The sequence below is a fragment of the Apaloderma vittatum genome, unplaced genomic scaffold (assembly GCF_000703405.1).
Source record: "Apaloderma vittatum isolate BGI_N311 unplaced genomic scaffold, ASM70340v1 scaffold7365, whole genome shotgun sequence".
Lineage (NCBI taxonomy): Eukaryota > Metazoa > Chordata > Aves > Trogoniformes > Trogonidae > Apaloderma > Apaloderma vittatum.
Genome location: NW_009716451.1, coordinates 38929 through 50567, shown reverse-complemented (window position 1 = coordinate 50567; position 11639 = coordinate 38929). Strand labels below are relative to the sequence as shown.

Sequence of the window (11639 nt, the reverse complement as noted above, 5' to 3'; positions counted from 1 at the left end):
CTCGATGAAGAAACACTTAGAGATTAGTGGAATAGTCTAAGTACGAAAACAAATATATAGACATTGTATGTGTGAAACTTTTGAACAGTATGTGAGTAAAAACAGTACTTAGAAAATTTGAATAATTAAAAAAAAAATCTCCTTCAAAACCTAAGTAAATGAATTATATAAATAGTGTAGAATAAAATGTTCTGCATTCCAAAAGAGGAGCTGTCAACATAATCAGATTCCCAGTGCTGAAGGCCAGCATCCATATATGTACATATGCTAGCATCCATGCAGCTTATGAGAACGAACAACAGTCATCAAAAGAGTTTCTAGTCCCTCAGATTTCAAACAACAGAAGCACCTTATTTTTTAAGCTACAAGTACATAAAATCTACCAAATAAAAACTCTCTACCTTGGTTGTTTAGACAGGAGGATTAAGATTACTGTTACGGCCAGCCCACATGCTCCGAAGGTAACAACTAAGAACCACGGAAACTCAATTTCTGAAACAACAGAACAAAATCATGTCAGCAGGAATCTCTACCTCTGTTGCATCTTTAATTTCACCTTTCTCTTCCACAACCTGCAGACTGAAAAGTAATAAAAACTGATAGAATTTTTGGTTAGTTAGATGTGAATGTTCTGTCTTAAGCAGAAATCTCAACTTGGTCTCAATAGCTTCCGTACTGCATTTGTGAGTCCACTAAGACTCCTTGCAAAACCAGACTGAATTTTTAAATATAAACAAGATCTTAATATAGTCAGTATATGTAGCAAAACCAGCCATGAAGAACATTCTGCCTGCATGGAACATGCTACCAGAAGTCCTGACTGCATATAATACCACAGATGATGTTATTGTTTGTTTGCGTAAGCTGAGGGAATATTTTTAATAGTATGCTAAATCAGAGACAAACTATTCTTTTCTCACAGAAACCAAAATATGATGGTGTCAGAAAGCATATGACTCTTTCTAAAGGCTGAACATTAATTATGTTGTGAACCATCAACTGAAAAAAAAACTTCTCTCTTTTGCAGGTTGCTACAAAGAATTTAGGTCACTGAAATGCAGTTGGGTAGGAATGAAGAACAACACTGGTAAATACTGGCAATTCCATTATACTTAAGCTGACAATGTAGAATATAAAGCAGAAAGAAATTTATTCTGTCTGTAGTGTTAGATTCTTCTAATTTTTTCCCAATTTTAAATTTTCCATACAAACTTGACACATTTTTTTGGCCAAGGAATACTGGACAGAAAGCTTTTGAACCCTATATATGAATATACATCTTTTTGGGGTAAAAAAGTCATAAACTTCAGATAACAGTTTTAACCCTGCACTCCCAGCTTAGATTTTGACTGGACATGTTTTCAGGCATGGCTAAGGTCCTATCTAGATATGCCTGTGTTAAGTCACTATTTTAATGGAGAATCAGTAACTCCTTGTCATGTCACTGACAATGTCCAGCTGCTTCAAATAATTAGAACATTGAACTTGAATTTAACTACTCTGAATTTTAGTTCTGTTTTCCTAAAAGTGATATACAAAACAGGCAAGAATAAATTCTCAGTCAGATCAGATCACTGCTGCTGCATGAGATGTATGGATATGGATCAACTTCCAGAATCTGTGTTGTAGTCACTAAAGAAAATTGCTTGTAGGATGGCCCTAGAATGCCATGTCCAGAATATCAGCTGTTCATATAATTTAGGAATGAAAACTGTAATACGAAGAGTTAAAAACGGGACTCTAGCAAGGCTTTGAAAGATAAGAGTTATGGGTGGTTTTATATAACACCCTCACTAATGCTCTGGAAAATTGAGTAGCTTGTTAAAATAATTTGCTGAAGAGCTCATATTTTGGAGAGTTGATTTAATTTAGTAGCTCAGACCTGAAAATACTTCAGGAAAAGGCACTGTTTCATTCTTTTAAGAGAAAATATGTGGTGCTCAATGGCTGTTTCTTCTGTCTTTAATAGCACTTCAAAAACAAGTTCAAGACAGAAGCAAGAATAAGAAAAACACTCACTGTTCTTTTTAGTATTGAGCAGTTCAGAAAAGCACATAATTCTGATAAACTTAGCCAGCAATATAACACTTTAATAGCAGTGACAATACTTCATTACTGGAGTGCTCATTTTAGATGATGAAGTATGAGATTTAACTATATTTTAGGCTCTGTAAGATGTGCAACAGCAGTTATTTTTTCTGATTCTTAAAGTTAGCAAAATTTCTGCTCTCTGATGAGCTGTGAAACAGTCTGGTTTACTTCTGAACTTCTATATGGAACATGTACACTCTCAATCTCACCCAATGTTTTTCATGTAGTAGGTTGAATTACCAATCTAATCAAGCATGCAACATCAACAGTAAGGAGAAAAACACAACAAACAACTAACGCACCGTCAAAAAGACAAATCAAGAAAGCACGATTATAAAAACACCTTGCTGCACATCACCTACTTACCTTCATCACAATGAACAAATTCAATGCCTGCTTGAGAAAATGATACATAAAGGATTTCACTGAACTCCCCAAATTTTTCAGAGGTGCGTTGTCTTGAACGGACTCGTATCTCATAATCTCTTCCCATCTTCAGAGAGTACAGTGGAACCAGTGTTGAGGTCCTGGGTTCTAACTGTAAAGACAGCAGGACTGTGATTTATTTGTTTGAATGGTACTGGCAATTCTACACTGCTTCTTCATTTCAGAAGTAAACATTTGAAAGTGTTTTTGCTATGTGGAACTGTAAAGATACCACATGAAGAATTCAGAGAAAATTCATGCCATTTACTTTTAACTTACTAGTTATCAGATTTTGCTATGATTCAGGAGGCCAAAAGCAGAGAATCCAAGCTCTCTGTAAATACAGTCAGTGAAGAAAGGCAGCTGCCCCCAGTTATGGGCCATGAGTAGATGTGTGAACATCTCTGATTTTACCAAGTTCTAAATCCTTACTGTTGTAACACAACATTACGGACTTCACAAGGCCCAAACCTTGCTAAAATAAACTAGTGCAATCTCCACTACAGAATTAATTTTAAGAAGAAAAATTACTTAAAGCCCTTCTAACCAGGTGTACTGCATCTTAGAAATCTATTTATTTGGGGAACAAAGCATAGCTCCCAAAATCTTCAACTATATGTAGAATGTGAGAATGAAGACTCTGTGAGAGAAGGCATCAGATTGTTGGTCTTGAAACTTCTGTATTATTAACTGCAACCTACTTAGATACTGCCAAATTTCTAACTATGTAGGAGGTCTCAATAGGTCTTAATATATGAATTCCCTCTATTCTATTGGCATCCCTGCCCATGACAGGGAGGTTGGACTAGATGATCTCTAAGGTCCCTTCCAGCCTAAGCCATTCTATGATTCTATGGTTTTATTATTTCTCTAAGAATATGTATTTTAGCTCCAGTCACCCAACAAAAATATATAAAAATAAGAAAAATATGCTGAAAATAGAAACACATGTGGCAGATGTTATACTCTACTTTTACTTGATTCTGATCAAGGATCAAACTGACAAAACTCATCATGGGCTAAGAATTATAACATTTGGAAAACAGCAGCCATTGGGGATCTGAAGAAAGCTTCAACAATACAGTCCTACAATTAGGATTAATTGCATCATCTACACTTGAGGCACATTCTGTGGATTGCTACTATCTGTGGACTTCCCTGATGGCTCCAGACTCAAGTGTCTGAGAACCAATGAGTCAGATTTTGGAGGAGGCATTGATCCCAGATGGACTGCTTTTCTCTGCTAGTAGTTGTGTATAAGATCGTGGAGAACCATTGCTCTACAACACAAAGGTTTTTAACACCTGAAGACTATCCAGTTGGAAAGGAATACAATACATACTTAGTTTGTGTTGTGAAGGCACAATGAAATTGTACATTACCATTTTACAGGTAGGTTTTTTGGTATTTTTTTTGTTTGTCTATTAGGCTGAGTCTTTTTTGTTTTGTTTAGGTTTTGTCTTTTTTTTTTTTCTGAGACAATTGGTAGAGATTCTTAGGAATGCTGGATTGCACAAAACTTTATGTACCCCAAATAATGGTGGTCCTTGGAAAAAGCAGTATGCAGGCTAAATCTGAGTCCTGAGAAATATGCCCAGCCATGACAGGCAACACAGCATCCAAGGTAGTGGATCCAAAGCAGCTTTAATAGAAAAATAGGGAAAACTGAGAGATGGGTACTACTAGGGCAAGGTTCAGAAGTACCCAAAGCAGGCATAGCACAGGCTTTGGTACCCATACAACACATGGAGATGTCAGGCTATACATCCAATGCAGTGCATGGAGATGAGTTTTGCATCCCTCAAACTAGTAAGCCTGGTATCGCAGACACAGTGCTGTACAGACATCATGATGGTGTTCGTCTCTGGAGTTAGTACACCACGCTTTCCTGTCCTAAGTGCATCACATGGCAGTGCGAAATGGACCTTTTACAGCAAAAATTCAACAAGATAGTGAGAGCCAGCGAAGACCTCCCTTGTCCAGCCCTCTTCATGAAGGACTGAGCTGTGATCACCAACTTCATCCCATATTTGGTGGATCTGGACCTGTTTTATGTATTTTTTTTTCACCTGGGCTTTTTTTTTTTCTTTTTAAGTAAAAATATCAGTCCAAAAATGTGATAAATACCTAAAGAAAAATAAGACATACAAGATTCCCTATCACACATATATATTTTTAGGCACTTCATAGACACAACACTTCCCTACAAATTCATCACTCTTCACTATTGCTTAGATGTGTGTTTTCACAACTTGTCTGAAAAACAAAGCAGCCTCACAGGACCTATATAGCTGTCACTAGTCATCACCATTAAATTTGGATAGACATAAAAGGGGAGAAATTTTTAGTCTAGTGAATGTAATGGGCAACATTTCAAGACAAAAGGACAGAATTTTAAAAAGATACCCACAAAAGGAGTTAATAACAATGATGAATTTATTTCAAACTGTGAGCCAGATTATGTTTGGCTTTGTCTCATGAACATCTGCTATACGAGGGTGGGAATTCTATTGTTTTTAGGAAGTTTCTCAGAAAAGAATTTTGATCCTTTTATCTCTATAATTTACTGTTATAATACTTTACTAATTAATGTTATAGTCCTCTTTCCATTCATAAGTTAGCCATTTTAAATTAGCAAATGGATTGAAAAAAATGAAGGCTATACACAAAGAATTGAATAGCTTCATCCCAAAACATCTAAAAAAAATCACAACCAAAACTTAGTCAAGGGGAGATGGTACAATTTAACTACTATCAATTATTTTTTATCTTTTTTTTGGTATTGGTTATATTACAAAGCATTATGGTATATTTAAGCAGTCAAAGATTATCCTCCTTGTAAAAAAACCAGTAATAGCAGTGTAACTAGACATTTCTTTACTGCTTCAAAATTCATTATGGAAGGTATTTGCAGCAAACAATGCAAAGTCATTGCTCCAATGCTGTTATTCAGAATTTTGCTGTTGTGTTAGGCCTGACCAAGAATTTGTTCAGAAATTTCTCTTTTGTGCTCTGATAATGTCTCAGGGAATTATGCCATGTGTCATGCTTTTAATCTGAAAGGCACAATAGCATGCAACATATACAGTTGCAGTACAACATAATCTACCCTATTATGTTTCTTGAGGCAAGTATAATATTCAGAAATTTCTTATCTGTTTTCTGAAAGAAGAAGCGCTGATCTTAAAACCTTTGCTCTGTGAGAACTATTCTCAAGGCATGCTGGAATTATTGATGGTACCGGAGGAAAAAGCTTTTTTTAAAGTATTTATGTATGACTGATACCTAAAACTTATAAAAACCCAACAACAACAGTGTCCATTTTTCAAGAGGTATCCATATTGCCACCTGCTTTTGTAAATCCAACAAATACTCTACAGATTTTCAAGTTCTTAAGAAGTATTGATTTACTGCCTATACTTAACTAATTTCACAGGCTTTAACATATAGATGCTATACAGTAAGTACAGTTTAAATCAGTATAAAAATTAAGTTATAGACAGTACAGGCTTGTGTGGCTGTAAACTTACTAATAATGAGTAAGATAAATGGAAAGTGCTAACGTTGAGAAAGATCAGAGGTGATGAGGTGTCCAAGGTCTTTCACAGAGGAAGGCAAGAAAATCAGTTTGACTTGGTATTTCACTTGGTAAATTTGCCTTTTGTAGATTAAGACAAACTTGTAACAGTATTCTTTCATGTTGTCAGTTAACTCAGTTCATATTAATAGGAAAGCAAAAGAAGGGTTCTGCTCTAAAATGATGATCTTATGGCATAGAACTGGTATTCAGGAAGAGTTCATTTTCACCATGTACCAATATGCCATAACACACTGGCACTTAGCCTAGGCATTCAAGTAAGCTGGGTACAATTTCCTCCCCATGACAGGAAAATTAACTACTGAAAAGTTAAATGATTTTTAAAAAGAATACTTAAAACATTTGGAGTATATATACTTTATATTTTCATGGACTATCCATATAGTCGTAAATTTCCCATTGATGTCTGGTATGAAAACTGCATGTCTTATCTATATTGCAGTACTTTATTTGCCTGTTGTATCAAACTGTAAATTATATGTCAAAGCTTTTTTTTTAAAAAAAATCTAATGAAATAATAATTATAAATATTAGAATGTTACAGGTACCCTGAAGAATCTGGGCTGACATGGTGACATTTTCCAAGAAAAATATTTCTGTTCGAACTACTAAAAAATACTATGTGCTGCTTCAAATATCTGAGGTTTAGGAAAACAATAGAGAAGTATCTTTTCTTTGAAGAAACTTGTATATATCTGGTTATTGCTATACTTTTTAACATAGGGATTTCAAGGATTGCTATTATTATTTGGCATGCCAACTATCTTGACACATAAAGTTACAATGTTTGCTAGAAGACTTCAGAAGAATATGGGTATATTGTTTAAGACTTAAGATATCATCTGAGTAGCAATTAGAAACCTGTTGCTTTTCACAGTAGTACAAAAGTGTCAGAGGAAGAGCAAGTTTGCACTGTACTATTGTATAACAAATATTTGCTTCATACCTCTTTCCATTTTGTCTCATTAACTTCTTTGTATTGCAATTCATACTCCAGAGTAATCCATCCCTTCTGAACATCTGCAGTTGGTGGCGGATCCCATCTTACTTGAATATCCCCATGGATCCCAGTCTGACTAGTATTTAGCAGAGTCCAGTTAAGGTGGACAGGGGGGTCAGGTAGTACTGTTTAAACAGAGTATTTGGAATAAAATTGCCAGTTTTCAATGTGAAATGATAATTCTTACTACACAGCGTTATATTATTTCAGGACTAGAAAAGTGTATTAACCACATTTTGCTGATCAGAATCTAAATGTACAAGTCAATGACGAAGTCACTACAAGTTTTGTAACAAAAAGGCACTCTACTATTGGAAGTAGACATACTCTGCATAATTCTCACCTGAGTGACTAATAAAGAAGACTAAGAATGTATTACCTACTGCACTACATTTCCCAAGAGCAGCTTACAGAACACGGAGACATAAACAATTCTCCATCAAAATTTAAATGTAGAATTTCACTAGAAATAAAAAACAATAACTTGAGTAACACAGAAAGATAAATTAGATATTTAGTAACTTATATACAAGTACATTGAAAAACTATGTCATGTGAAAAATTGATCTAATTTTGCTCAGTGAAGAAAAGAGAACAGTGGGTATTCCAGTGACTTGCAGGAATTAATTTAACACATACACATACACTACTACTTTGAACAAGCGGTAACATCTGCGAAGTTCCAGACAGTCATGATTCATATTGCAATAAATATAAATTTTAGCTTAAAAATGCTAAACATCTTAATTCTGCAGATTAGTCTTGATTAAGGAACAAAAAAACCGTCTGGTTCCAGAACTTGGCAGCTCCTACTCACAGTGAACAAGGGGATATATCATCCATTAGAATGGGCTCAAAATGACAGCAAAGACAAGCTCATCTGCACACACTGAGAGACTGTTGGTACTTAGAAAGGAAACCCCATATTTGCTTTTATCCTTTTAGTTTTCTTCCAGTCTGAGCAGTATTTTCTAGTGTAGATCATGTAACTTATGCTACTAAAACAAATCCCTTCCTATATATCATGTTTTTTAGAAACTAACCTTTCTGAAAGGGAAAAATTAAATACTGTATGAGTAATATGAAACCTTATAGCATCACATCTATATAAAAATATAGAGATAAAATGCATACGAGAGGCATACCTATTTCATCAACACTGAAACATTTTTCATCAAATACTTCATCTTTATTGGCAAGCTTAACACAGTAAGGTATCCAAATAGAGGTGTAGGACGTGTTGAAATAACAGCTATTTTCTCCTGCAGTGATATAATCAGGGCATTCTTTCCAGTCTTCATCATTCCTAGAATTACAACAAAAATGTCATATACATGAGAGATTTATAGATCTTAATTCATGTTACAAGACACATTGTTGATAAGTTATAACTTTTATGGAAGTGAGAAAACCAGGTTAATACCGACGGTGATTTACAATGAAACCAAACCACTATCCCAGCCACCTGCATAAATGAGTTTAGGTTCTTATGGACTGTTAGTGATATTTCTATGCTTTGGATACTCCTTCTGAAAGAACAGACAGCAAGCACATCTTGCTGTGCTGGCAGGTGCTAATGATTACCAGCAAGTAAAAATTTTGGTAAATCTGATATGAATTTAAGCAACTGTTGTTCAGGGCAAGTTAGACTGCAGTAAGATGTCCACCTTCATAATGAGGTCTGCATCAGTGAAAGCCACTCCTTATGGCAGATCAGCACTGCACCACCTGCACAGCCAAGGACAGGGGAGTGCGCTGCCCTGGGGAGCTGAACTGGGATGTTGGCACTGCAGCACTGACAATGCACACGGGAAAGTGCCCAAGGGCGGATGCTCCAGGAGATCTGGCACAAACCAGCCCAGGACTGCAGGATGTGAATGAAGTGAAGAGAAACACAGCACTGTGAAGTGAGGAAGGGCTAAATTCCTTGTGATACAGAACTTCTAAAATGGAGGCTTGAAACTACTAGCAAGAAACCTCTTATGTTTTCCGTTCAGACTTTATTCCAAAATTCATAAATGTTCTTTGTAAATAAAAGAATTATAGCAGGAAATATCACATTATTTTTATCTCTACCAACAGAGTTATAAAGAGGGGTGTGAACTCTCAGACTGAGAAATACTGCTACTTGTGTAGGGTCATTTTCATATGGCCAAGATGAAACTACTCAGCGGGTTCAAAACCTAAAAGGTCTTCAGTTAAAGCAAAATGGGAATGACCAAATTGTTAGAAATAGTCTATGAGAAAAGTAACAGACATTTATTCATTATTTCTGAAGTCACTTAAAACCCCCAAATCTCATAGCCAACAGCTTTGCTGTTGCTTTGCTGTTGCTGTTGCTGTAACAGTATCTCGCAATGCAAATACAGATCAAATCCAGATCTTTTTAATATTACAGTCTTGGTTTGTTAAAACATACTGTAAAAATTAAAAAACCACTGTAAATGCCTTTTCTTACTAAGAGCCATTGAAGCTGTACAGGAAGATTAAGCTAAATCAATTATGTCAAGTGCAGCCTTCATGGATGTTTAAGATGTAAAACGGCAGATACTACCTAAATTGAGTATGAAGCATTTCCGCCACTATGCACCAGTCTTGTGCTTAGCTGATGAGAACAGACACTTTTCTAAAGGAAATGCTGTAGCTGAGACAGTCAGGACTTGAAAAAGGTGAACATGATTAGATTCTATGGCTTGTGTAAAGTAGGACACTAGGTTAGATGATAAGGGCTCAGCCTTAAATGCTGACACGGAAATACTTCTAATGCAGATGTTTAATTCATATCTTTTATTGCAGTATGGTAACTTCTAGGACAAAGATGAAATATGCAATCTGCTCAACATACGCAGTACTGCTCATAGTACCTTCCTCTGACAACTGTGAAATAAACATTTACACTTACATACTGTTTTTATTTTGGTTCCCTGTATTTCCAGAGGACTCAGAAGATTAAGTAAGAAAGCTCGCCTTGCCATTAGGCTAAAATTTGTTAAACAAATATATCATCATCAGTAGAAAGTCTCAAGCAAAAATGTTGAAACCCAGTGTATTAGACAGAACAGAAACTCACATCCTCCTATTCCTGCAATCAAAAGGCCTGTTTTTCTTAACAGCGATTACGGGTAACATTTATGTCCTCTTTCAGGCTAATCATTGTAACAACTTGAAAATTACAAAAGCTTAAGTGGAATTTGAATCAGAAATGAAATGTAATCCCCAGTCTCAGAGCAGCCTTTTCACCTGGATGTGCACATTCAGACTTTAATCTAGCAACTGATCAATGGAAGCTTTATAAAACTTGAATAAAAAATTGAAAGTCCATGTATGTGCACATATACAACAAAATTCACAGTTGCAAATGGAGTTGATATCTGAAGTTCCCTAATAAAAATTGCTTTCTCAAGCCATACAGTATTCAGTTTTGGATTCTGCAACCTGGACCTCAATTTAATAAGAATGTGTTCTTCATTATCTGCCAAATAACGCTAGTTGGTGCAAACTGCTTAATAATTAACTACAAATTTTGACAATGACAAATACACACTTAATAAACAGTTCTATGCCCTTAAAAACATTATGGCTCACATCACAGCAACGAGCTAACAGGCACAGCAAAATACAGGACTTCTTTCTCTTTTCCTCTTTCTTTTGTTCTTTCCATAATATTACCTTTTCATGTACAATAGCTGTATTGTTCCTGGAGCAGTGAGGTTATAAAAATTTCCATCAGTCCAATAACATGAAAATGTCTCCAGTTCAGGTGATCGGCACTTGCTGATTTGTGGCCACTGCAGAAGATCTGTCAGGAAAAATGGCAGGGGACAAGAAAGGAGGAGACACATTAAACAAATCCATGACCCAGACTAACATGCTGTTAAAAAGAAACTCAGCATTTTTAAAGAATAATTAACTTTTCTTCCAAGTCTTTATGTACAATGAGGAACATTTAAACTCTTCTTATGCACATTGCGAATATTGCTCTGGCGCACTAAGACATAGTCAATGAGGTGCCAGTGCTTGGATCAAAGATGCATCCACGTTGTCTTCAAGCTGTCTTTCTGCTCACCATCTGGTGATAGTGAGCTGCTGCTCTGCTCAATACTCTAGGCATACAGAGTTTTTGGAAAACTCCATAAAAGAGTCTGGTGCAATAAACACCTGAAGAAAAGTATAAAGATTAGTGTCTACAGACCCACTGTACTGTCTACTCTTTTATATGGGTCTGAATCATGGGTCTTCTACTGCCACCACCTGCAACTCCTCGAACATTTCCATCAGTGCTGCCTCCGTACAATCCTGAACATCCACTGGAGTGACTACGTGACTGATGTTACTGTCCTTGAATGGGCAGGGGTCACCAGTGTTGAGGCCATGCTGCTGAGGACGCAGCTGCGCTGGGCAGGGCACGTCTCCAGGATGGAAGATCACTACCTCCCTAAGGTTGTGCTCTGTGGTGAACTCGCCACTGGCTGGCACAACAGAGGGGCCCCAAAGAGGAGATACAAGGACTCTCTGACACAAAAC

General features: G+C 36.2%; 1 protein-coding gene across 1 annotated transcript in view; it reads right to left on the bottom strand.

The window, feature by feature from the left end:
* Positions 1–10914, bottom strand: part of GHR (growth hormone receptor) — a gene marked incomplete at its 5' end in the record, with an annotated part of 15032 nt that extends 4118 nt beyond the window's left edge. The window contains 5 exons of the mRNA XM_009869534.1: positions 402–492; positions 2458–2629; positions 7062–7240; positions 8261–8421; positions 10785–10914. Coding sequence (XP_009867836.1) covers positions 402–492; positions 2458–2629; positions 7062–7240; positions 8261–8421; positions 10785–10914 — 733 coding nt within the window. The remainder of the gene's footprint in view (positions 1–401; positions 493–2457; positions 2630–7061; positions 7241–8260; positions 8422–10784) is intronic.
* Between the last annotated feature and the right edge of the window lie 725 nt (positions 10915–11639).